The 27,930-nt window shown below is 33.7% G+C and overlaps 1 protein-coding gene and 1 long non-coding RNA gene across 5 annotated transcripts in view; one reads left to right on the top strand and one right to left on the bottom strand.

Annotated features, from left to right (window-relative positions):
* LOC141380478 (uncharacterized) overlaps positions 1-1,311 on the bottom strand; it is a 91,883-nt gene extending 90,572 nt beyond the window's left edge. The window contains exon 1 of the long non-coding RNA XR_012398448.1: positions 1,040-1,311. This is a non-coding gene — a long non-coding RNA (uncharacterized lncRNA). The remainder of the gene's footprint in view (positions 1-1,039) is intronic.
* The window catches only part of tafa1a (TAFA chemokine like family member 1a), a 109,883-nt gene extending 87,522 nt beyond the window's left edge, over positions 1-22,361 (top strand). Inside the window, exons 3-6 of one of the 4 annotated variants that reach the window (XM_073937944.1) lie at positions 5,006-5,143; positions 18,604-18,728; positions 21,439-21,514; positions 21,758-22,361. In XM_073937944.1, the coding sequence (XP_073794045.1) occupies positions 5,006-5,143; positions 18,604-18,728; positions 21,439-21,465 (290 nt within the window). In that variant the 3' untranslated portion in view covers positions 21,466-21,514; positions 21,758-22,361. Of the gene's footprint in view, positions 1-5,002; positions 5,144-18,603; positions 18,729-21,438; positions 21,515-21,757 lie in introns of all 4 variants that reach the window. The other 3 variants (NM_001386558.1, XM_005162106.6, NM_001386557.1) reach the window with 3 other exon arrangements.
* Positions 22,362-27,930: the final 5,569 nt, after the last annotated feature.

The raw sequence follows: 27,930 nt of genomic DNA, 5'->3' as shown, positions 1-27,930 counted from the left end.
CATTAGCGCTCAGATGTGCGCCTATAGGCGTTATGGTCTAAAAAGGAAGGCGTTCTGAGGCGCACTGCTGGCGCGTTGCTATTTTGAGAAACTAAAATAGATTTTTCATTAGACCAAAACAAACCCTGTCTAAACTCCGGCGCAGAGTTGCGCCTCGCTTACACATTGCTTAATACGCACAAGAGAGCAATAGGCAAATATCTTTACATATGAAAAAAATTAAATATTAAGGATATATATATATATATATATAGGATATAATAAGAATAGATATAGGATATAAATATAAAGGATTAAAATATTACAAAACATTATTTTCTAGCCTACATAAATATGAAAAACCACTGCTTTTATGTCTTCTTCATCTCGGGAGGCTTTTTCAGTTCATTCATAACAATTTGCTTTTGTATAATGTTATTATTATTAGCAGTATTATTTATTATATCCATATTTATATTTGTTTTATTAAAAACAAGCTTAGATTTGCCCATCTGTCAGGTTTTAGACCATATGGGGTACATTTTTTATCAGACATTTAATTTAGATGTGCATTTTTTGTTTGATTGTTTTCAGCATGCCTATTTTTCCACATACTGTATATAAATGCTATATGTATAATCTTCAAAATATCGTAAAAACGACAATTTACATAATTATGTTTTCAACCACTGGAATAACAAATATAGTCAGGTAGCTATAAGCTAATATATGCCATTTCTGTATAAGACTGCACTTGAATAAAGTTACAAGTGCAATTTGTCGATTGTTATCACAACTTCTTCTTACGACGCAAGTATAGCTTTAACGATTAGCTTCTCCAGAGCACTGGTATCTACGACAATTTTCATGTGCTTTATTGTGCTTTTGAGAAACAGGCCGTGACATTAAGATCAGTTGCACAATGATGTTTACGATCTGTTTAGGCTTAAAAGGCTATGATCGATGCTTTTGGGAAATGCAGTCCAGATTTTTTAGCACCTTGGTTACTGCTAATGATTAAAAATAGTTCCACGCAAAATGAAAATTAATATTTACTCACCATCATGTTGATCTCATGCATTATCTTTCTTCTGTAAACACCAACGGAGAAGTTTTCCACGAGAACACGTTTAAGCTAATACGAATCGTATGCCTAAATAATTTTGCATAGGAAACGAACTGAAGTGCAAGTTGTTTGTTTTCAGAAGTTGCTTTCTTGGATGCCGAGTGATTTGAATTTATGAATTGAACTCGAGAATCGAATCGGTGAAAGAATCGTTTAGACAGCCTTGATCTAATTCAATGGTTCAACGTTGATCAAAAATTGATTCAAACGATTTATCCACGAATCGGACAGCTTCTTTTGTTGAAATGACAAAGAAAGACCAGACAAATAACAAACATTTACCTAAAGCGACTTAAATATTTCCTGAAATAAATTCCAGTTTGTTACTCACTTAAATCTGTTGTTTGTTGTATTAGCCTTTAAATAAAAGAAGTAAATAAAATGTGATTTTTTCATGCATAAATAAGTATTGAGCTATAAACAGACTAAATTAAAGTAGTTTTGCTTTTATTTACTATTTCAAGTAAGTGAAACAAACTAAATTACACTGTTTTAGAAGTAAATTTAAATGTTTTCACATGGTGGAGTGGGTAGCCCTGTCACCTGACAGCAAGAAGGTTGCTGGTTCGAGCCTTGGCTGGGTCAGTTGGCATTTCTGTGTGGAGTTTGCATGTTTTCCCCGTGTTGGCGTAGGTTTCCTCTGGGTGCTCTGTTTTCCCCCACAAGTTCAAAGACCTATGGGTGAATTAAATTGTCCATATGTGTGTGAATACGAGTTTGTTGGTGTTTCCCTGTCATGGTTGCAGCTAGAAGGGCATCCACTGCGTAAAACATTCTGTAAAAGTTGGCAGTTCATTCCACTTTGGTGACCCCTGATTAATAAAGGGACTAAGCTGAAAATAAAATGAATGAATGAAGTTGTTTTAGTGAGCACTGATATAATGCAGAAGCTTTGGTTTTTGTCAAAAAAGTCACTGTTCTCAAAAACCTGTTCTGAATAAGCTGCAAGTCATCCTATTGCTACCGTTTAGTTTATTTAATGAATACCTTTGCTAAATTACAGTTTCTGTTCTGGCAACCTTGAATTTACAGAGCTTTGTAAATGGTGTTCAGTATTTAATGAAGAATAGCTGCAATCTGTTTATGAACTTGAGATTTCCAGTCTTGAAATGAGAAATCTGTCTCTAAAGGTTGGATTACCAGATTGTTTGGTAATATTTCACTGTGACTATGTACAGGAATACAGGTCTATTAAAGGACTTGGGTTCATTTCAGATCACTCATTGTTAAAGTGCTCTTACAGAAATTGCAGCTGCCTCAAGGACCTCTGCATTTCTCTTTAGTCATGATCTCTTAGAGCGCCTTTTTTATTTTTTAAGTTTTATTGGCATGATCGATAGTTTACAATAGATAATGCAGAAAATAAATACGGGGATATAAATAAGGAAATCTATACAGAAAAATGAAAGATAATGTAAAAGAAGGGAAGTAAAATACATAAAAAGAAAAAATAATGTTGTGTAAGTAAAGAAATATAAGACCTGAAGGACATCTGAACAAAATTAAGTAAATAAAACAATATTAGATTTGAACAAGAACATAAAAGAGAAAATAATGGGAATATAAAGTAAATAGAAATATAGTACAAAAACTGGAAAAACAAGAAAATAAAAAGAGACAAGCAATGAAATGGATGAAGGGGAAAATAAATAAGTTGATAAAATAATATTTCACCAGGAACATAAAAGGAAGGCAAAAAGTAAAGAAAAAGACAGGGGAAAATATAATAAGTTAATAGAAAATTGCTTGATTTTAAGAATCTACTATAAACAATGCAGAAATAACATAAAAATAAATGATGGAGAACACAGTAAAAAAGGTACAACAGAAGTACAATAACGTAAATACAAAAGAATATAAATATAAAATAATAGTATAAGAACATAAAAGGAGAGATAATAGTTTACTCACTCATGAATTAATTACTCAAAGATAATAGTTTTACTGCAGGCTAATCTCATGAACACCTTATAATAGTAATTGTGAAACAAACATCTCTACTTTTACATATACACTCATTTATTTAACAACATACTTTACATGCCATTGCTCATTGCAGCTGCACACATAACACTAATATACACCTTTATATACTTGTCAGTTTTTATATTTGCATTCACTACTTACTTCTATTTTTAAAATTTATTTATGTCAACAATCTACAGCAAAGCACAAACATATGTTTTGGTCTTAAATATTCTTTATTTTCTCATCGGCTTAGTCCCATTAATTACCTGGTGTCGCCACAGCAGAATGAATCACCAACTTATCCAGCATGAGTTTTACGTAGTGGATGCCCTTCCAGCTGCGGAAGTCAGAATTATTAGCCCCTTTGATTTTTTTTTCTTTATAAATATAACCCAAATGATGTTTAACAGAGCAAGACATTTTGCACAGTATGTCTGATAATTCTTTTTCTTCTGGAGAAAATCTAATTTTTTATTAGTTTTATTTTGGCTTAAATAAAAGCAGTTTTTAAGTTCTTTAAAGCCATTTTAAGGTAAAAATTATTAGCCCCTTTAAGCAATATTTTCTCAACATTCTACAGAACAAACCATCGGTATACAATAACTTGCTTAATTATCCTTACCTGCCTAGTTAACCTATTTAACCTAATTAAGCCTTTAAATCTCACTTTAAGCAGTATAGAAGTGTCTTGAAGAATATCTAGTCAAATATTAATTACTGTCATCATGGCAAAGATAACATAAATCAGTTATTAGACTGTTATGTATAAAAATGTGTTAAAAAATCTTCTCTCTGTTAAACAGAAGTTGGTAAAAAAAAAAAAAATAAACATAGGGGTTAATATTACAAGGGGGCTAATAATTCTGACTTCAACTGTATACCGCATATCTTTGGAGTGTGGGACAAACAGGAGCACCCAGAGGAAACCCACGCAAACAAGGATCGCACATGCAAACTCCACACAGAAATGCCATCTTATAACATATCAGCCTTTACAAACCCTCTAACGGCACTAATTGGAACTATTCGGCTTTTGAGCCAGATAGGGAATTGCGTATTAGTAAGGAAAGTGGATACTTTATTGGAGATTTGGAGATTATTATTATTATTTTTATTATTATTATTATTATTATTATTATTATTATTATTATTATTATTATTTATTTTATTGTTAGTTTTTTTGTTATTTATACAATGATTTTTATAATGTTTTTTGTTTATATTTACTGAGTTATATGTTATTAAATAACTATATTGTTTTTTTTAATGGTCATTGGTTCTTAGTTGTGAAAGAGCAGAACAGTGTATTACATATTTTTGTATGGATATGATATTGTATCTGCACAATATGGTAATAAATATATTTGTCAAAAAGAGAAGAAAACAAAAGAGGGTAAGAAACAATAAATACAAAAAAAAAGAAAATGTTATTTGAATAAAGATAAAAATGAAGGGTAAATAAATAAGAGATGGGAAAAAATAGAGCAAACAGCAATATTTCAAAAAGGAACAAAAGAAAAGATAATAATAATCAAAAGAACAGAATGGATGCTCCCAACAATAAGAAAATAAAGTAAATATGAAATTTTAAGTAAATGATAGAAGATAAAAATAAATAGATTATAAACTGGATGTAAAATAATAAGACTAGAAAATAGAAAATAAATCTTTGACCGAAAATGTGGTATATCATGTGCAAATTCTGTGTATCATCCTTCATCTCGCTCCCACTTGTTTCTGTTTCTAAAGCAGCACTTCATCTTCCCTAAGGAGTGTCTGTCGTGTCTACATTGAAATGCATGATGAATTATGAGCCAATATAAGCAGACCATGAAAGATGACATGCATGAGATAATGATTGTAAATGTAGATCCAGCAGGCGAGTCAGGAGTTTTTCCTCTGTTTCCTAATGGCTTTGTCTTTCGACAGAAGGAGGGACATGCGAGGTGATCGCGGCGCACAGGTGCTGTAACAAAAACAAGATTGAAGAGAGATCTCAGACAGTGAAGTGCTCCTGTTTACCTGGGAAAGTGGCAGGAACCACCAGGAACAAACCCTCCTGTGTTGACGGTGGGTGAAGAGACATAACATCCTACAACAATGAACTGTCGTAAAGGGATTGTTCACCCTAAATTGAACATTTTGTCATGGTTTGCTCACTTTTGACGTTACAATTCAGTTTGAGCTTTTTTTTTTTTTAGTTCTGTTGGACAAAAATAAAATTAGATTATATAAGACAAGATATACGGAATATTGTTGGAAACTGGTAACCATTGCCTTTCATAGTATTTGTTTTTTTCTACTATCAATGTCAATGGTTACTGGTTTTCAACAATAGTAGTGTTCACCAGAATTAAAAACCATACAATTATTTCCTAGTGCTGGGTTGCAGCCGGAAGGCCATCCGCTGTGTAAAACATATGCTGGATAAGGTGGCGGTTCATTCCGCTGTGGCGACTCCTGATGAATAAAGGAACTAAGCCGAAGAAAAATGAATGAAAGAATGAAATAGAATTAGTGAAGTATGAGTAAATGATGAAAGAATTTAAATTTTGGGGTGAACTATGCCTTTAATTTCCTGTAGCTGCATTGTGTTATGTTGCATGAAGTGTAACAGATGCTCAGTGGCTGAGAACTATTTCAGTGCAACCCTGCAGTGTTCAGACAGGTTAGTGCAACTGTGCTGTCACTGTAATAAAAAAATGATAAACGTGAGCCTATAAAAAGCTATCAAAACTTACTGAGTAAATGTGCAAAAAAATATCTATTTTCTCATCATATATTAGAATTATTTGAATGATTACATTTTTTAAGAAAATAAATGTATAATTCAATGGACAGTATTAAAGGGATAGTTCACCCAAAATGTTATGTATATATGTATAAGTATTTTTTTATAAGTATTTTAATTAATTAGTGTTGCAGTAGAACATTTAATTTTTATTTTTTTCAAATCTTTTTAAACATTACTAAAATATTTGTACATTCATTTATGTAATATTTAGATTTATTATTGTCTTGCAGTATTATTTATCTAAGTAATATTGTACCTCTTGAAGATGAAACTGCTTCAGTATTACTCTTATTGCTCTTTACACTAATTAAATATATTTTTACAGTAATATATGAAAGGGATAATTAATGCTAAAATGACATTACAATCTCCATTTACTCACCCCATAAATAGTTTTAGACCTTGACCATTTTTCTTCTTTATTCAGACACAATAGAAGGCATTTTAATGAATTTTGGAAACTGGAAGCAACTTAATACTGTATAGTAAATATTTTTCCTTCTTTTGAAAGTCAAAAATTACCAGTTTCCAACATGCTTCAAAATATCACCTTTTTTTGTTTAACAAAAGAAAAAACATTCAGAGATGTTTGGAATAAGTAGAGGGAAGGTAAATGAGGAGTACATGTTTGTTTTTAATTAGTAACTTCTACTTATTATGTGAATATAAAACTATATAAATATATCAAAACTTGATATATTTTCAAGCAAAACTACAATGTATCATATTCTCATTCATGTGTGGATGTGCAAATATGTGCTCATTTTAAAAATGCTTTTATTGAGATTTTTATACTTTTACTGTATATAATTGCATAAGGGGCGACACAGTGGCTCAGTGGTTAGCACAATCGCTTCACAGCAAGACAATGGTTGATTCAAGCTCCGACTGGGCCAGCTGGTATTTCTGTGTGGAGTTTGCATGTTCTCCCTGTGTTCGCATGGGCTTCCACTGGGTGCTCCGGTTTCCTACAGTCCAAAGACATGTGCTATAGGGGAATTGAATAAACTAAATAGGCTGCAGTGTATGAGTTTGTGTGAATGAGTTTGTATAGATTGTCATTCTGCTGTGGCAACCCTTGATAAATAAAGGGAATGCTGAAAGAAAATGAATAAATTAATGAATGTAATTGCATTTTTAAAGAACATAAATTGATAATTCGGGGTATTAAAGGGGTAGTTCACCCATAGTGAAAAAAAATCATTAAAAAATTAAGATCATTTAATCACTGTCAAGTCATCCATTAATAAAGGAAGTTTGTCTTCTGCAGAGCATTTAAAGATGATTTAAAAATCATTAATCGCAAGTTTACTTCTGGAAATCAGAAAACATTCATTCATTCATTTTCTTTTTTGGTTTGTCCCTTTACTAATCCGGGGTCGCCAAAGCTGAATGAACCATCAACACTCATACACTACGGACAATTTAACCTACTCAATTCATCTGTACTGCATTTGGGGAAACCATAACACCCTAGGGAAACCCACATGAACACAGAGAGAACATGCAAACTCCACACAGAAACGCCAAATGACCCAGCCGAGGCTCGAACCAGCAACCTTTTTGCTGTGAGGCGACAGCTCTAGCTACTCCGCCACAGCATCGCCACTTTAGAAAACATAAATACACTAAACAAAATAAACATCTGTGGCTTTTATAAACTAAGCTGAACATTTCTTTTACACATTTAGGTGACTTTGTTTTCTTCAGTTGAACATTAAAGAAGATTTTTATCTGAAACCACAATCCTTGGTGAATCCCAAACTGAAAGTCAATGACTACAGTTACTTTTGAGATTAAAAAAAAAAAACATAGAAGCAAAAATAAAATCAATACCTGTGGCTCCTGACAATACATTGAGGCCTTATGAAGCAAAACAATCGATCTGTGCACAAGACTGAAACTTATAATATTATCACCTCTGATCCACAGCCTCAAGATGCATTGCCACTATAAAATGTCTGGCAAAAAATAACTCAAAGTGTAACAATTTGGTTAAATCTCTTAAAAATAAAACAATTCTTGCTGTACTAACATAACATTTGTTTAGAAATCCCAAAACTGACCCAAATACAATATTGATCATACACTGCGCATCACCACAAGGTGCTCAAAAGGACTGTGCCTCTGCTTTTTTTAAGGTGTGGTACTGTATGTTTGAAGAAACTCTGTTCAGGGTCGCTCTTGCAGTGTCCCTGCCCTAGAAAAGCTCAGATCCTCGGGGCTTTTCATTATTAATGCTCTGTCCTTATGACAAACGAGCTGCTGTAAACTAACACTTCTGGGAGAACATCTCGCATCGCAACGCACCCGAGATAATCAAAGAACATTAACTTTGACTGCGTCTCGCCGAGGAGCCTCCCACCTTTCCCTCAAGTCAGGCTCGTTAGCATAGTCCTTTCTTAAAGATGAAGTGTGTCATTTGTTGAACGTTAAAGCACTTAAATTCACAGCTCAAAGCCATGGTGTTATCATTTACTCATCAGCATGTGGTCCCAGACCTGTTTGACTGACTTTCTTCCAAGAAACGGAGACAGAATGACAGCCTCAGTCACCATTCACTGTCACTCTATATGGAGATAAAGATGTGAACTCAAAGTGAACGCAGACTGAGGCTGTATTTCTTTAAATGGCAAAGGTGAAATGGAGGGTTAGCAACCGAGTTTAATGCAAGCATCACATGAAACAACATGTTGTGAAGATTAAAATTAAAGGAGAGCCTGTGTAGAAAATATCCATATATTGGCAGCTTTCTGTATTTTGTGATTCATGTTTTAAATTTTTTATTTACCCCCATTTACCGTGCATCTGGAAAGTATTCATGGCACTTCACTTTTTCCACATTTTTATGTTACAACCTTATTGCAAAATGTTATAAATTAATTTGGAGTTCACCTGTAGTAATTTCAGTTGATTGGACATGATTTAAAAAGGCATACACCTGTTTATATAAGGGTTGACGGTGCATGTCAAAGCACCAGAGGTGGGAGTAAGTCACACATGTGCAAGTCACAAGCAAGTCTCAAGTCATAAGCTTCAAGTCTCAAGCAAGTCAAGTAATTTTTTGTCGGACTCAAGTCAAGTCACTGCTTATTTTAAGTCACGTCAAGTCATCGCTTGGTCTAGCAAGTTACTTTCAAGTCAATCTACTTATCAATCTAATTAAATAAATCAGAATCAGATGGTTTTCTGCTCAGGGAAATGTGTGTGCCTATTTCAAAGCCATTAAAATATTATACTATTAATAAACAAGACCCTAAATGACAAAAATTTTTGGGGAAAAAAAAATTATTAAATCAAAATTATCATGTTTTCTTTTGTTAAAAAAAACAAAACATTATTATATTAAAAGTAAAGATCATCTTCCTCAAAGGCATTTTGACATGTCAATAACTCCAAAAACAAAAAATGTTTTGATTAGTAATATACTTTGCTAAGAATGAACTCTGAAGGCAATTTTGAACCTTTAGATTCCATATAATATATATAGAACATTTCACACATATGTTACAGACAGATTTTGAGATCCATGGTACGAAATGGGTTCTTGATTTGCCAAACTTAATTCTTACTTTTTTTATAGCATTTAGAATATAGCATTTAACAGATTGTTTTAATAATTTTTTTTTGAAACTTAACCCCTAACTTGTCAAAAACCTAAACGTTAAACATTAGCATACAAATACAATACTATTAGTGCTTCTCACAGGTTTGATATATACTTGCGGTATGAAGGACAACCCTCTGTGCAGCAATCCACCAATCAGGCCTGTATGGTTGGTAGAGTGGCCAAACGGAAGCCACTCCTCACCTGAAATTTGCCAAAAGGCATCTGAAGGACTCTCAGACCATACGAAAAAAAATTCTCTGGTCTGATGAGACTAAAATTGAACTCTTTGGAGTGAATGCCAGGTGTTACAGTATGTTTGGAGAAAACCCGGCACCACTCATCACCAGGCTAATACCATTCCTACAGTGAAGCATGGTGGTGGCAGCATACTACTACTCTTGAGTACTTTTAGAAGGGGTAATTTTTACTCATACTTTAAGCAGAATTTAAGTTTATTTAGTAGTATTTAAGACTTGCGGTTACCTCCTAAATTATATTAAATTAAACTTAGACTTAAACTTTAAAAGACCGAAAAAACAGCAGGTTGTTCAGATGAAGACCAAAAGGAGAGAAGATGCTTGAGGGAAGATGTTTGTTTCATATCTGTAAATTCTACAGTTCTACTCAAGAACAACAAGAAGACTGGTCATACATGAACGACAAATACTTGAGAGAAAATGTGGAGAATGTCACAATTTTTTTTTTCCAATTTTGAACAGAGAAGAAAAAAAAATGTTCTCTAATTTTGCTCTTATCTGGTAACACGTATGAGGATAGGTTGCCAAGTCTTTCAAAACATTCAGTATTCAAATAAACAATACTCAACCACCAGAGCTGCTTAACTGTGGCCATATACAACATATTTATCTTTTGTGATAAGAATTCAGCAGATATTTGAACAGTGCTCAGGCAAGATTGAAAGGACTGTGAAAAATGAAAATTAACAATGCGACTACATTTCAGGAACAGAAAACAGCATCAATAAAAACAAAGACAGATGTAGCAGTGTGTTGTTTATTCTGCTGAGATCTAGTGAAGTCCAGAGGCAAAGACATGTGTTCGGAATATTTCTTTTTTTAATTGTATGTGTATATGTGTTATTCTGGGCTTACTGTTTTTCCTATTCTGTAAAAGAAAATATCCAAGCATGGTCTAAACCTTTAATTTATTTAAAGCAACAAGGAATAAAATACAGCCGTTTGGCCCAAAGCCATTTTTTAGTTATGTTCTTGCTGCTGTTCACAATGTTTTACAATGTTGCTGTTTCTGCCAACAAAAGGAATTAACACAACAACTGAAGATTCTGTTGCATGTTCTATTATTTATCATTAGGAACATGAACTAAATTAACTGTTTATATTACTGTATGAATATTACAATTGAGTATTGTTGCAGTAGATAGATACTGTGATATATATTTTGAAGAATGAAGTATTTTGAAGAATGTTAGATAGATGATGGATGGATGGATGAATAGATAGATAGATAGATAGATAGATAGATAGATAGATAGATAGATAGATAGATAGATAGATAGATAGATAGATAGATAGATAGATAGATAGATAGATAGATAGATAGATAGATAGATAGATAGATAGATTGATTTGAATATATTATGGTCTTTGCGGCAGTATCATACTGAAGCAGCTATAATATTTTATCAGTATCTGGCATTTAAATGTTAAGTTATGTAGGCTAATTCTGTTGCATTTTATGTTCTCTGGTTCCTAGCTAAATCAACCTGACACATTTACTGAAGTTTCATAGAGACGGTGGCCATTAAAATGAGTCCATGTTCTTGTTTTCCTCTTGGTATTTCTGGATGTGAGGCTGAAGGCTAATGCTCTTCCTGTCGGAGGAGCACACGACATTGAAGAATACGTGTTATGTATGAGCTGCTTTGTTTACTTTTTGGAGGAAAAGACTAAAGTGAATTTTTATCAAAACACAGAGCTCTTGCCCGAGGTTATGTTTTTCATGGACTTTATTTATTTTTTATTTTTAACCTAGCGCTGAAAAGACGCATACACTTACACCAATTTAATAAACAATACGTGCTCTAATTTGTTACAAAATAATTAATCCTTTTGTCTCCAATTATGTTTTATATTTTAGATTGTCATTGAATTAATCAGTCACATATTGTTCAACATAAACAATTATTTATTTTAAAAGAACATCTGCTAAAAGACAATTGATGTTGGGTTTGCCTTTGCATTTCTCCATCTTATGCAAAGCTTGCTATAAATTATTGTTTAGATTATATGTTTAAGACTAGTTCACATTCCTTTTAAATCATTTATTTCGAACAAGAATTGTTTGATGACATATTAAAACTCTGTTTAAAGACTCACAGTGCAGACCCAAAATTATTAATTCAATGTCATTTAAATGTTTTGTTATATACTTTACAGCTATCCTTTAAACCACTAGGTTTTACATATTTGTAAGAGTTTTAATATCTTAAAATATAATACTATTACTTATTCTACTAATACAGCTCAGGGTAACTTGCTACATATTTTTATTCTTCATATTTATTTTTTTTACACTGAATGACAGTGGAACATTATTTCACTCATCTTTTATTTCATTGTCACAAATGTTACTTCAAACATTAAAGCAATTACTCAATTCAGTTCATTTAATTTTGATTCTCAATGTCATCATATTTTAAATAATAAATAAATAATCATAGGTACTGCAAAAGGTTTAAGCCAAAGCTTTATTTATGTGCTTGATCAATGACACATTCTGCTAAATGTGATGATGCACATTAAACAAAATTACATAGATTTTTTTCCAAAATGTACAAATATTATTCCAAACATACATGTTGGGTTAATAAATAATATCCAACAATTATTTCAATATTCAGACTTACAAATTTTTTTATATAGTTATTTAGTCTCTTATATTTATAAAAATTTTATTTGAAAAAGTTTGGATAAAATGTTGAATACTATTTGAAAGTTAGTTCTAGCCATTACGTTTTTTAAAACATATACATTGCTCTTAATTTATATTGTTTTTCTCTTATTTAGTATCTGAATACTACGGTGGCCGAGAGAGCTTAACGTGCTGCAATTTAAGAAAAGACATGCAATTACAAAAAAAAAAAAACGCCAGCAAATTAAGAATAGATCTTCATCCATTTGACAGCACATGCTGCAAATCCTCACAACACAAACTCATTTTTAAAATACGCGCTGCATTTTCACAACAAGCAAAAAGTTTACGAAAACGTACTGCATTTACTTACAACACAATGGAAATGTTTCAAGAAGAACCTAAAATGTGACAGACCCCATTATTTAGGTTATTTATGCTAATAAATACTAAAGACACTGGAGTCGGGATATTAACAAACAAAAAACTCACCTTTCAATGATCACAATTGTACTGAGCAATAGTCACGGCACAGCGACATCCGTCACGTTTTCGCTCTATTTGTGTTGTGAGAAAATGCAGCACGTTTTTGCAAATTGTTTGCGTTGTGAGAAAATGCAGGGCGTTTATTAAATTGTTTGCATTGTGGGAAAATACAGCGCGTTTTTGAAAATTGTTAACGTTGTGAGACAATGCAGCACAATTTTTAATGTGTTTGCATTGTGATGATTTGCAGCATGTGTGCTATCAAAGCGAACAAGACCTTTTCTTAATTTGCTGGTGTTTTTTGCAATTGCATGTGTTTTCTTAAATTCCAGCACGTTAAGCTCTCTCGGTCACCTTAGAATATTAATTGGAACTGTAATGTTACTTTGCATATTATCTGCACTGTATATGAAGTAGACACTTTATTTGCAGTTAATATGCTTTTAATGTGTTTTTAATTTCTTCCATTACTAAATTTTATACGGACACAAAATTGGATTTATATTTTTGTATCTTAAAATCACCCAAAAAATTGCTCACTGCTTAAATACTTAAAAAAAAAACTCATATTTGTTCGATTACAAACAACAGTCGCTTTGTTTATGTATTATAGTGTCTTTGTGCTTTAAACTAGTATTGGTTTTGTACAGAACTACAGGCAATGTTGTTGTTTTGTTTTGTTTTTTGTATTGAGATGTGCTAAAAAGAAAAAAAAAGCTTGCATACCAGAAAATGAATAAAATCTTGAATAATTTCTGTGTTTTGCACTATTTTAAATTTAAGTTTTTTTTGCTTTTACCCAAAATGAATGAAACTGAAAAATGAATGTAAAATAGAGAACAATATTTAAAGGGCACCTATAATGAAAATCATCTTTTAGAAGTTGTTTGGACAGAACTTTGTGTAGGTAGTGCATGTGTCCACAGTTATAATGGGGTTATTTAAAGACAATAAGTCTCTTTTTTTAATTTTCTGACATTAAAATAGGATCCAAACCCCTCTCATTTTTAAGGTCCACCACAACTTGACGTAAGAATGCGGTTTCCCCACCCACCGAATTGATTGACAGCTGCATATAAACATGTCTTCGTAGTAACACATATTATCATATCAACAAGACAGGACTTGTGCAAAGCAACTGGGATTAAAAGATCTGTTCTGCTCTCTGTGATCATCAATCACCAAATGTAATCAAGAATGGGTTTAAAATGTGTTAAAGTTTAAAATGTTTTTAAAACAATGCATGTTAATGAATTACATTGATTTTACCATCTTACTTTATCACCACAGGCGCACATCAGTTCAATTATAAAAGAAGATGCTTCAATCCCGGTTTGTGGAGGTTAAATCAGGTTTATTTTGTACATTAACATAACAGATATCCATACAGCAGTTGATATTAACGTGTATCATGTCACGTTTGCCATGCAAAAACAGTGTAAGTTAAACGTGCTGTGTGTGTGTTACTTTGTAATGACATTGTTGGTACTCACCGATGCAGAAAGTCTTAAAATAACTTCACAACATCAAATAATCATCGGGAAAGTTCTTACCGTAGTATTTCTCATAAACGTTACTCGAGATCTGCTTCCTTCATGTCTGTCACTGTGCTGTTTATCTTACTCAGCCGAGGTGGAGATTGAGGCGCACTCTGACAGGCACGTGGGAACAGTGGGTTGGGAGAAAGAGCATTAAGGGCACAGGCAACAAAAACAGCTACATTTTGTTCAGAGCTAAAATCCCAAATTCTGAAAGGTATAATAAATAATCTGATGGGTGTTTTGAGCTGAAACTTTACAGACACATTCTGGAGACACAAAAGACTATTTTAAATCTTGAAAAAGGGGTAAAATAGGTGCCTTTCAAAAAAGATTTTTAAATAAACTATACAAAATTTGACTTTTTTTGCAGTGTGGCATACCGAACTGTCAAAAAAGTGTTGAATTAGCAAGTGCTGTTACTATTGTAGATATGAGCACACCAGCCTATGATGCTTGAACATTTATTCACCCTTTTAAAGTATCCATGGAGGAAAGTGTTGAGCACCGGCAGATAAATTTTTAAAGGCCTATTCACAAAGAGACAACTACGGCTTGAGTGCTTTTACATTTTATAATATTGATGAATGTGACTTCAGTTCAGCACCGCTACCACAGACATGGAGTAAGTCACAAACTTGTCTAGTACTTGTCAGAATATTAATAACATTTAAGTGCCTTATAAAGATCCTAAATGTTTGATGTTCACTGTGATAGCATTACCATAATGCATTAATGTATCATATTGTAAAAGGTTCATATGATGCAAAGATAAGATGTTCTGAGTGCCTGATTCCTTAATGGTCTCTATTCTTTCTCATACATTTGACAAAAAGTGGGACAAATTGATAGTTTCACAAGGATGATTTTCTCTAATGCCGCAGAAATGACGTAAAACCTTTTTGTAAGGGCAGAAAATTGACCTTCATTATACACTTAGAATGTGAACAATGTCATTTTTCACATGATTTTCGAAGACTGCAAGGTTGAAGCGATTGAGGTAAATGAATTGGCATGGGATTTCATTTGAGAATATAATACTTTTCATAAAATGGCACTCTGTGCTCCTACTGACCGCACACATCCACTGAGGCTATTCAGACACATTAGAGTCGACTCAGTTTTATTTGTATAGTGCTTTTCACTACATGTAGTTTTTCAGAGCAGCTTTACAGGAAATTGTACCTTAAAGGCCCAATGAACAAGACAAAGGTGACGTGGCAAGTTTGTAACACTTTAAGAGGGAGAAAAAAAGCTTTCCTGAGAGGAACCAACCTCCCCCTTTGATAAAGCACATGTTACAATAAATAAAATACAGACTGTCAAAAACACGTAAATAAACATGGGTGCAAAGTTTTGCCATTAATGGAAACATTAATAGGACTCTGACATGTTTACAGAGCAACATGAGGAATTGTACACTGACCATACAATATATTACATAAATTTTCCTTCGGCTTTATTAGTCCCTTTATTCATCAGGGTCGCCACTGCGGAATGAACCGCCAACTTATCCAGCATATGTTTTACACTGTGATTTAAGCTGAAACATCCAAACAACTACATGTCTTTGGACTGTGAGGGAAATTGAATCATCCGGAGGAAACGTGGGGACATGCAACACGGGGAGAAAATCCCAACTGACCCAGCCAAGACTCGAACAAGTGACCTTCTTGCTGTAAGGCGACAGTGCTAACCACTGAGCCACCGTGTTACACAATATAATTCATTACAACACAATATTTCCATATGCACCAGACACTTTCTTATAAACACTCCACATTTCTGTGGAAGCAATGTACAATTCTTAGTGTACTTCAAGCAGGTAAAAGGGCTTGACAAAATACTTGTAGGAGACCATTTGTGTGTGTGTGTGTGTGTGTGTGTGTGTGTGTGTGTGTGTGTGTGTGTGTGTGTGTGTGTGTGTGTGTGTGTGTGTGTGTGTGTGTGTGTGTGTGTGCATGTGTATTTGTCTGCATGTAAATAATAGTGCTTAACTAACTCAGACTTGTCATGGCATCCATATACCGCTGCTGTCTGGTGATTTGAAGTGCTTTTTTAATTGCTTTGGGGGAAAGACATCTGCTAAATTAACGAATAAATATATACTTCAATACAATAACCTCAAATGAGATGTTTTGTATAATTAAGAAACTTGATTATATCATTACATTAAATAGCATTTTGAGAATTTAAACATTTATTAAAACCCTTATCTAATTAATTGTGTTAGCTGTAAATGTAAAAAAACAAGATTAAATAGTTACTTAAGAAAATGTGTTGATTGTAAAACAAAATAACGTCAAACATTATTGAAGAAGTACTGTTTTAATAACTTCCTGTAGAATCTACAGTAACTTACTTGCAGCAGTTTGCCAGTAACTTACTGTAAATCAATTACAGCATTCACAGTGTGATTTTTCATGTATTTACAGTATTGTATATCTTTACTGTAAAATATATGGTACGGTATAATACAGCAACATACTGCATAACTGTTCTACAGATCATATTACAGTTAAATACTGTGTAATTTACAAAAATTTGTTTACAGTGTATTTCAGAAAAGAACTGAAATGGACCATCAGTTTGAATTATAAGTACAGCTCTTTATGTAACAATTGACCCTAAATTAAAACAAAATGTAAATGTTTAATTTGTAAAAATAAGTAACAATAGTTAGAAATATAACACACATATATTATGATTTTTGTTTATAGCTGCCTGTAATTTTAAAATGGATCTCTATTGTATGACAAACAAAACACTGAGACATTTGTCAACAAATATTACAGTTTTTTTCTCAGTGGCTTTGGTGCATTTCTCACAACACTATTTACATTTGCACAACAGTTAATGCGTTTCTAAAACAATTAGTACAAAACCTAGTTGATAAATACAAAACCCCGTTGATAACCTGCAAGTGTGTCACTTGCTCAAAATGGATAGTTCATTCCTCAAAAGCAAGGATTCACGTCAATGAAAGTGTCTGTGTGATCAAGATAAAAAGTCCTGACACCATAGTTTATAAACAAGATAGTCAAATGGCTTTTCAATTTTTTTTTCCAATGTAATAAAGTCAAATTTTAGTGACACTTCCTGAACATGCTAAACACAGAACTATATACTATTAGCTCAGCCATTTGAAAACTACAGTAAAGTTAGACATCACTGTATTCAGTGAGGCAGCTGAGTACAAGACTCTGAATATGTATGTTTTACATTTTTATGCACTTTAAAATTCTAATTTATTCCCAGCAGTATGCAAAATAAGAAATACACCCTTATTTACAACAAACATTAACTTCCTTCAGGTAAAGCCGTGCACAACTGTAAACAATATTGCAGATCATATTAGAACTGAACCTACAACATACACAGGTCTGTAAAACATTCATGAACTGTTCAATTTAGAAGACATTTTCAGAAAAATAAAAGATTTGAAAATGTTTATAAAATTTCCTTGACCGATTTTGACAACTAGTTCAACATTTTTGTATGTAATGGCTCGAGTAATGAAATGAGAACTATTAGTTTTATATGGAATGACTATTCAGCATTCACGAGTTTATGACATATGCAAATAATAATGTTATAAACCAGCAAAGAGCAAATGATAATGTTATAAAACAGCAGAGAGTTGTATGAAAGCATTCGATGCATGTCCAAAAGCATTTACAATTTGTTAGAACAAATGAGAAACAGCTAATATGATGTGCACAAAAGATTAATTGTTTTGAGAAATGCATTAACTGGTGTGCAAATGTAAATAGTGTTGTGAGAAATGAGCCACTGAGAAAAACTGTAAATCAATTAAAGCCTAAATGCTTAAATCTGTTTAATCTGTCATGGATGGATGGATGGATGGATGGATGGATGGATGGATGGATGGATGGATGGATGGATGGATGGATGGATGGATGGATGGATGGATGGATAGATAGATAGATAGATAGATAGATAGATAGATAGATAGATAGATAGATAGATAGATAGATAGATAGATAGATAGATAGATAGATAGATAGATAGATAGATAGATAGATAGATAGATAGATAGATAGATAGATAGATAGATAGATAGATAGATATCAAGTCATGACAGGGTATTTAGTTTTAGATATTGATAATCTCGGTGGATGATGAAACTCCACCCTGTTTTGAGCCGGCTGTGAGAGTGAGTCTAACCCTGATAATGATCTGCTTGCAGCCTCCATTGTGATTGGGAAGTGGTGGTGTGAGATGGAGCCGTGTCTGGAGGGAGAAGAGTGTAAGACTCTACCAGACAACTCCGGCTGGATGTGCTACTCTGGAAACAAGATCAAAACCACCAGGGTGAGACTTCCTTAAGCAACTTACATCCACTAGGCTCCAGTTATGTATCAACACATATGTTTGTGCCTAATTTACTGGAATAATTTATTAGTGAAGAAGTGAAGTGAAGTAAACAAGCCCCTTCACCAGAATGGCTGCAGGTGGGAGTGCTGGACATAATGGATAAAAATAAAAAATAAAAATGCAAGAAAAACACACTGTTGCAGCTCACAACAGATCCAATATTTATGGACACAGCAGAAATTTGGTCAGAAATTGTCTCTCTGAGCAACAATCATTTATTTTCAGAGGAATAACCTTCATGTCTTTTCAAACCTCTGACATTTTCATTCATCTTCAGAACAGAAATGACAATATTTTAAATGAAATCCAAGAGCTCTCCGACCCTCTGAAAACAGCAATCGTACCGAAAAGTTTAAAGTCTAGAAAAGGAACCAAAAACATTGTCAAAACATATCACATGTGGTTTAACTGTAATCATACAAAGCTTCAAGAACACTTTTGTGTTCCAAAAAAATCCTGTAAAAACAACTTTGACTGCTACTGTGTTCCATATGAGGTCAGGGTGTGTGTTTATTACAGAAAACAACAATACATCGTACTGAATTGCACCCATGAGGAAGAAAAGATATTACTGAAGTCACATGGAATTTATCAACAATAATTTTGGTTCATTTTCTAGTCTCGTGACTGTCCACTGGTTAGATTGTAATGTATAAAATACTGTTTCCGGGTCCAAGCCCGATAAAATCATAGTGTACACATCAATCTCTGGGCTGGCTGCATCACAGACATTTTAACAATTTATAAAAAAAAATTATCACTTTTTGGCCATCTGATAAAAGGCATGGATATACAGTTAAAGTCAGAATTATACACCCCCTGTTTATTTTCTTCCCCAATTTCTGTTTAATGGAGAGAAGATTTTTTTCAACGTGTTTCTAAACATAATAGTTTTAATAACTGATTTCTAATAACTAATTTCTTTTATCTTTGCCATGATGACACTAAATAATATTTTACTAGATATTTTTCAAGCTACTAGTATTCAACTTAAAGTGACATTTAAAGGCTTAATTAGGTTAACTATTTATGTTAGGATATTTAAGCAAGTTATTGTATAATGATGGTTTGTTCTGTATTCTATTGAAAAGATATATAACTTAAAGGGGCTAATATTTTTTACCTTAAAATGGTGTGTAAAAAATTTAAAACTGCTTTTATTCTAGCCGAAATAAAACAAATAAGAATTTCTCCAGAAGAAAAAAAAAACTATCAGACATACTGTGAAAATTTCCTTGCTCTGTTAGACATAATTTGGGAAATATTTAAAAAAGAAAATAAATCAATTCTGACTTTCTATTCTATTCTATTCAATTCTAATAATTCTGACTTTAACTGTATATTGTGATTGTGAATTACGTGAAACTATTACATTACTTTGTAAACATTTATTATTATAATTTTTTGAGCCTCCCATAAAGTTTGATCTAGCACTTGATCACACTTTGCAAGCGGGTTGTTGTATACAGGGCCTACTGAAAAACCTATTGGGCCCAGGGGCTATAGGAAACCCAACATTTTAATAAACTAGTTTAGATATATCTTAAAAATCCATGATTCTTATTTTAATCAATAAGAGTCAATCAATTACAGAAGGTTAGCATGTTTTTGTTTTGTTTTTTACTTCAGATATACTGATGAAAGCCAGCACCAATATTTCATTGCTCCAGATTATTACTGTTGTTTTTATAAAGGGGGAAATTCATCAATTTAAAAGTTTGCTTTCTAGCTGGTTCAGTAAGACTTAAAGCATGTATTAAAGCAGCGATGGACATTTGGATAACGGTCTGTGCTATTTGATTTGGTTGCACGCTGTCTCGCATGGGCGCGAGGCACCGTCCAAGACAGCACTTCAGTTATGAGTCCATTCTGCGTGATTCTGCCTATTCTGAGCTTTCTTACTGCACGTTATTACCAGATACTGTTTAAGTTGTATTTTTTGTTCTATGATGTGCTTGGTTGGCCTACCTTTGACTGGAGTGTTCAAGAGGTAAAGCTGAAATAAGGAACTGTCCTGGAAAATAAGGGACTTTCTGGGAAAAAACAGGACAGCTCACCCTTACTGGGAACTAAATAAGGCTATTTAAAACTATGATTGAGCTACAGCCACTCCTAGCCATAGATTGGCGGCATCACTGTTTTTGAACAGTGGCGAGTCGAAAGGAATACTTCACATTATCGACATGCGAAAGCATAACAGCAACAGGCGTTTCCCGCGTCATGACGCAAACTAATTCATCAGCAAATCACAGGCTCCCTCCTCTTACAGGCCCTGGGGCTTCACCCCCACCTATTAATCCGGCCCTGGCTATACATGGAGGTTGAGGGAGCTCTTTGATTTCATCTAAATATCTTAATTTGTGTTCCCAAGTAAATAATGAGAAAGGTGAGTCATTTTTATTTTTGGATGAACTAATGCTTGAACAGGCCATTCAAGATGAGGGTGAGTACATTACTAGATGTTCCGCACTGTCACCTTAAGTATAAGTAGCAAGTAGAGTGATATAGAGTATCACTATAAAGTATAAGTATAGAGTTAGCTATAAAAGAGGATGTTAAATACCACTTGGATGGTAAAGCACCTCCTGGGATTAGGAATAAAGAGAAAAACACTATTTGATTTTTTCTCTTATATTATTTTTTCCAGAATACCCACCCATACACATCCTTGTAGCAGAGGTAGAATCACTGCAAAGCTCAAAATGGAGGAACTTTGAATGAAGGTTTTTGATTTCATTCCTTCTTTTTGCCTGTTTGACTTGGTGATTCAGTGAAGACATAAAATGAAAGAAAACAAACAAATCAAGGATTTTGAAGGCAACGGCACTATAGCAAATTTGTGAACGAATAAAAAATTCTCATTAGAGTCACATTACAAACAATGTCTGTCTGATATGTTGCTGCTGTAATCATTGTTAGATTAGTTGTATATTACTCATCCATCTTTTATTTACTGTTATTTCCAGGGAAACATCCAAGAGGACAAGCTGAAATAAGTTTTCCCAACTCTGACCCAACAACCATGTGTCTAAAGACTTGAAATGGAATCCTCGGCTCATAAATCCATCTGTCTCTGAGTAACACGGACAACAGACTCTTTAAGAAAGTCGTTGTGGGCGTTGAACACTGCTGGCTCTTTCTTTCCTCTGTTTTTGTTTGACAGCTGTCAAATATTTGTTTCCTCTCAGTGGATAATTAAACTCGTATCCCTTTGTGTGGAGTGCACTCAAACCAGCTTTCCTTGCCTGAAATTATCTGTAATACTCTTGGATGTTACTATGTCTCCAGAAGAACATTACTGGTGAAACTGGCTGCCTGTTCATGTGGATTTCCAGAAAGGGAGTGATCCTCTTCAAGCAACTTTATTACAGACACAAAATGCGAAGGAATGACTGATCCTGCTTGACTGGTCTGGAGATGTTTCTGGAACATTATATATGACTGAGCAGGTTCTGAATGATTTATGGTGTGACACTAAAACCAAATAAGTCTTTGAGCATGATTTCTGGAAAGTTGTAAAAAATAGTAAATGAAAGAAATGTTTTACATAAATAAAATTAATTCAAAAGAGGTGAGAATTTCTATAAACTGTTTAATTAGCAATAAACAATATTTTAAAGGGATAATTCACCCCAAAATGAAATTTTGATATTAACTTGCCTCGGGACATTATATAGGTGTTTTTTTTTTCTTCTGTTGAGCATTAAATATTATTTTTGGCTGGTATTAGTGATTCGTAAAATGCAAGTCAGTCCCACTTTATTTTAAGTGGCCTTAACTATATGCACTTGCATCAAAAAATAAATACAATGTGCACCTGCTTCGAATGTAATCATTCAATTTAATGGGTATTATCAGTAGTTATCAGCTGATAGATATGGGCCAGAGCATTCTGTGCTTACTAGTACTTACTTATCCACTGGATAAATCAGCTGTACTAATAGAGAAGACTCCAGATCTGTTTCTACTTTACTGTGACGGTTAGGTTTAGGCTTAGGGTCTTAGTAGATGTTAATAAAATACAAATAAGGGGAAATGTCATGAATAATAAAAATAATTCTTGTTAACTTCCAGCCTCAGCCGTATGTCTATGATCTATAGCTGATTAGCCATCTGGATGAATGATAACAGCCTTTTAAGCCTACCGGTAGACACAGAAGACCCCTACAGGCCCATATTTATCAGCTGATAACTACTGATTCCTACTGCCCATTAACCTTGAGTTAAGGTTTAACGGATTGTCAACAGTGTAAAAACAAATTTAATTACAGATGTAGGTATTTGCATGCAGCTATTTTATCAATCATAATTACAATGTAAAACATGTATTTACAAAATAAGTACATAGTAACAAATTATTATTTTCAATTTAATGTAATGTAACATATTGGTTATGAACATCTAATATAAAGTGGGAACCGCATGTCTAAACCTAACTGCACTTAAAGAGTCAAAAACACATACAGGCAAAACAAAATGAATACCCATGGCCAGTGCTGGGTAAAGGTACTTCAAAAGTAATATATTACAATTTAAAGTTACTTAAAAAAAAAGTTACTTTATGGAAATAATGTTAAAGTGTGTGTTGTTATTTTTGCTAAATTTATAAATAATAGCTTAAAATTGTAATATATCACTTTTCAAGGGTTCACCCTTAGCTGATGATTGGTAATAAGCTTGTTTGGCATGCTGTCCCGGGAGTAAGCCCTGACCTTATAATATTCTCAAGCCCTGGACTTTCCTCCTATTACCAGGACGTGAAAGGGATGTTTGAGCTCAGGTAGATCTCGATGAACACCCCTGACCTATGTCTGGCTAATAACAGATAAAGGGATGGCTTAAGAGAGGTTTACTCTACAGCTTCCTAAGTGCTTGATTATGCCAATTTGGTGTTTAATTTACTTAGGTTGCAAATTTTTTGGACTGTGGGAGAAAAACGGAGAACTTGGGGGAAACCCACATGAGCACAGGATGAGAACGTGCAAACTCTGCACAGAAATGTCAACTGGTTCAGTAGGGACTTCAACCAGTGACATTCTTGCTGTGAGGCGACAGTAGCTATGTTTCCATCCAGAAATATGAATTAACCTTATGCGCAAAATTGGAATATCGCATAAAAGACGCGTGAATAAAGCAGTGTTTCCATCCAAATGAGAACAAATTCATAACTTCCTGATAAACTGGTGCCAAATATTAAAACAAAAAACGTAATTTGCTGCGGTAGGAAAAGCTAAATGAATCTTTTCTTTATTTAATAAATTACTTGCGCCTCAGAAGACAATGCCGACTTGCAATAAATGCATGGTGGCATTTGAAGGTGTGAGAAGCAGAGCACAGACCATCTTGACAGTTCTGGAGGTAATTAATAATAAAATAACACTATAATCTTGAAATGGTTAAGGCGTTTTAGAATGACCAAAACAACAATTCAGATGTTTCACAGTGTGCTCAGCCTGCTGTTTTGTCCATTCACACACATATTGGTCATCACATGATCTCTTATCACAAAATCACATGACTTTTAATGCGCATACTGGAATTTGTTTGATAAAAGTGTTTCCATCGTAGTTTATGCGCATCTTTTCTTATCGAATAAAAAAGTTTATCTAACTCAGTTATGCGCAAAAGTTTTTAATGTGCATTTTCAAAATGTATGCGTATCTTGGTGTTTACATCAACCAATTTGTATGCGCATCTCCAAAATGTGCATAAAAATAGGTGAATGAAATGTAGCTAGTGCAAGTTACTCTGCCCCCATGTCGTCCAGTCTAAAAAGGAGGGGGAGGTGGGATTCTTCAAGACAAAGATACAGAGATAAGAAACTCTGTTTATTTATAGTGAGTTTGGAATCATCTAAATGGTGAATCATGTGTTAGCTAATGCGGGACCAGCCATGGACAATCATAAGCACGTGATCCTCTCCAAATTAGTTTAGAAATGAACTTCATTTAAATGTAACTTTACCCAACACTGCCCACGGCTCCTGATGAAACACTAAAGGCTTATCAAGCAAGTTTGATAAGGCTGTGACACTGTTCATTTTGTTGCACAGAATTGTTTCAAGACTTCAATGCATCATCAGAAACAATGGGTCATTTTATTTAGCCGGTAGGTTTTTCATTCAACATTCTCAAAAGCTTCACTGATTTTCTGATTTATTGTTCGCCTTCATCTCTGAAACCCTGATGGTGAGAAAATCAACATCAAACTTTAGTTTTTGTAAAAAACTTTTTCTTTAACTGTAAACATACTGAGTGAGAAAATGCAGAGCAACAGCCCTGTTTACATATTCTTGTCCAGCATTCTGTTGATTGCTTAAAGATGCAGTTTTTATTATTATTTCTGAGCTTCAGTAATATTTTGACAAATTGAGTCATCAAAGCTTAACTGAAGTGTTCTGAAAATTTACATGTTTAATGAAAAACTAATAGACCATAACTTTGGCCGCAGCGATACACATACAAAAGTTGTGGATTTATTACTGAAGTTAATGAAGCCTGATTGAAATATGCTGGTGCATGCACATATAAAATACCATGACATTTAAATATTCTGAATCAAATTTATTTTCCCCTTGTTCAAATATAACCTCATTAAACGCTACAAGACCTGTTAAGACCATTCTGTGGGATTCGGGAAAAATATACAGGCTGACAGTCCTCGCTGAAGGACACTGTGAACATTTCTGACACCCGCTGGGACATTTACCTGTCGTTTACATTCAGAAATAGTCGTCTCTGCTCGGAGCAGCTGAGGGCCACAGCACACACTCGCTCTGAATATGTAACTCCAGCATTTTAAGCAGGGAACATAAGAGGCTGGGAGTTGCTGTCGGCATGCAGAAAAGAGCCTGTAACTCCAGGCTGAGTGAATACAGATCACTGCATTTACAGTCCTCCGCATGGGACAGCAGAGGATGAACTCTAGCCCTCACCTTCAGCACAGCTTTAGTGGAATTTCAAACAGTTGACTTCAGAATATCAGAGCTCGGAAATGAATACACACAAATCATATGCAAATATCAGTATTTTCTCCTGGCTTTTACTGGAGAGGACTTTTATTCATGGTTTGTGCCAAATGGGAAATTTCTTTTGTGTTTAGAAAAGGTTAATAGTCGAGGTATTACCTGTTAAGAAACATGAATGGAAAGAAATGAGCTGGTCTAATTCAAAGTCACTTAATCACATTTACCCCATCATGACGCTCCAACCCAATCTTATGAGCAAACTAGTTTAGGCAACCCAGGCTCATTCTGATTACATACACACATATACATATCTGGAGAGAGCAAAATACAGGAGGTATGTTTTTTGCAGTTTGTGTTTCCGCGAATCTGCCAGAGTCCGCTGTGTAAGCTTTTTCAGATTTCAAATTTCTCTAGCGAGTGCCATTCGCACCTTTTGTTCTCACGTAAATTCACCAGAGGCTGCTGTTGACTAACCGACTAACTGACCAACAGACCGACCCCCCCCAACCCCCCTTCTTCCCAAAACCCAACCAATAGTGTTTTAAAAAGCACCAATTGACCCTCCCACCCACCTTCCTTCCCTAAATCCAACTGACAGTGTTTTGAAAAGCAATCCAGAAAGAGATAGTCCCCTGATTTTTACCATGTTTTCAGATTTAACCACATTTCTACCCTGTTATTTTATTGTTTAGTTTTTAGTTTTTTTTGCCTTTTGTTTTTGTCTTACCTGCTTTCTGGAACCGTTCTTCAGCTGACTTGAACCCTGTTGTCATAGTCAACTCTGCTCTGCATCTCCTGTAAGCCGACGTACTGGTCGAGCTACCGTACAAACTGTTAAAAAGGTACGGCATTATACTGCCCCAAAGCGTTTGTTTTAAAGACAAAAATCAGCCATACCTAGCTCTGGGTACATAATTTGCGATCTCCAGAAACATATTCAAAGTAAGCCTATGTTGATGTTCGAAAAGTGGCTTTGTACATATTCATACAATTTCATTCATATGAAACCATACGGTTTTAAAAAAGGAGGTGTTCCCCCATACCTCTCATTGGAGATAAGCAAATTGTACTAAAATTTATACTGTAAATGAGATAATACAAATGAATGCGAATTTGCCACAAAATCAAAATGTTCAGAATTTTCAAAAAAAAAAAATAAAAAAAATAAATGCTGGGTTCCACACAATTAATTTGTGTTGGAAACACATGAAGGTATTAAGTTAAATTCTTAGTTATTTAAGTTTAGGTGAATTAAATAAAACAATTTAGTTGCCCAAAAAAACCCTGAGGAATTGTGTTGCTTCAGCTTATTTTATATAGGTAGTTTGAACAAACAGTAAACTTCATTTTCTTTTTTGAATATTAGTTGCTCGTTTTGAAATTCACAAAGTGTAAATGCCAAAATACATTAAAAAGATTTTTCTTTATTGCCAATACTTAAAAGGAGTGTAAAGTTTCTATTAGCACACTTCTTTAGCCAGCTGTGTTCACTGTTCAAAAAGAAATGCAAAATGTGGTTCTGCACAATTTCTTCATGCTGTTCCAACACAAATCGATTAAGTTAACCTAATTGTTTTCACAAATTTAAGTGGAGTAAACAAAGTAATTAAGTTGTTCCTAGAAAACACAAGAACTATGTTGATTCTGCTCATCTCAAATAAATAATTTTAAAAAGCCGCAAATGAATTTTTCAATGCTATCTCATGGCAATTCATAACTTTTTATATTAGTGGATAATTTGTATGAATTCATACAATTTAGTACAATTTGCTTGTCCCCCAATGACGGTTGGGTTTAGGGGTGGGGTTGGGTGCCACATCTCCTGATTAAAATCCTATATTTTCATATGGCTGAATTCATAAAATTAGCCACTAAACTGATAAAAACATAAAATAGTTAGATTTCTTTGCAAGATCAGGCTGAAATTTTTAGACATTACTCAATGTTTTTTTTCATCTAATACTATATATTCTGAGTGAATCATTGAAATATTTAAACAAATTGGTTAGAAATCCTTGATTCATTGCATGCCGTCTAAGTAGATACTTATTTTGAATAAGTAATTTGCCAGATTTCTCCGAGTAAATACATATGAGGATATTAAATATTCATGATGTTTTGGCTTCAAATCACAGATACATAAACATTTGAAGGCATCCTATTATGCTCTTT

Source organism: Danio rerio, chromosome 23 (genome assembly GCF_049306965.1).
Source record: "Danio rerio strain Tuebingen ecotype United States chromosome 23, GRCz12tu, whole genome shotgun sequence".
In the NCBI taxonomy this organism is placed as follows: domain Eukaryota; kingdom Metazoa; phylum Chordata; class Actinopteri; order Cypriniformes; family Danionidae; genus Danio; species Danio rerio.
Note: the sequence above shows the minus strand (reverse complement) of the source record. Positions and strands in the feature narration are given on the sequence as shown.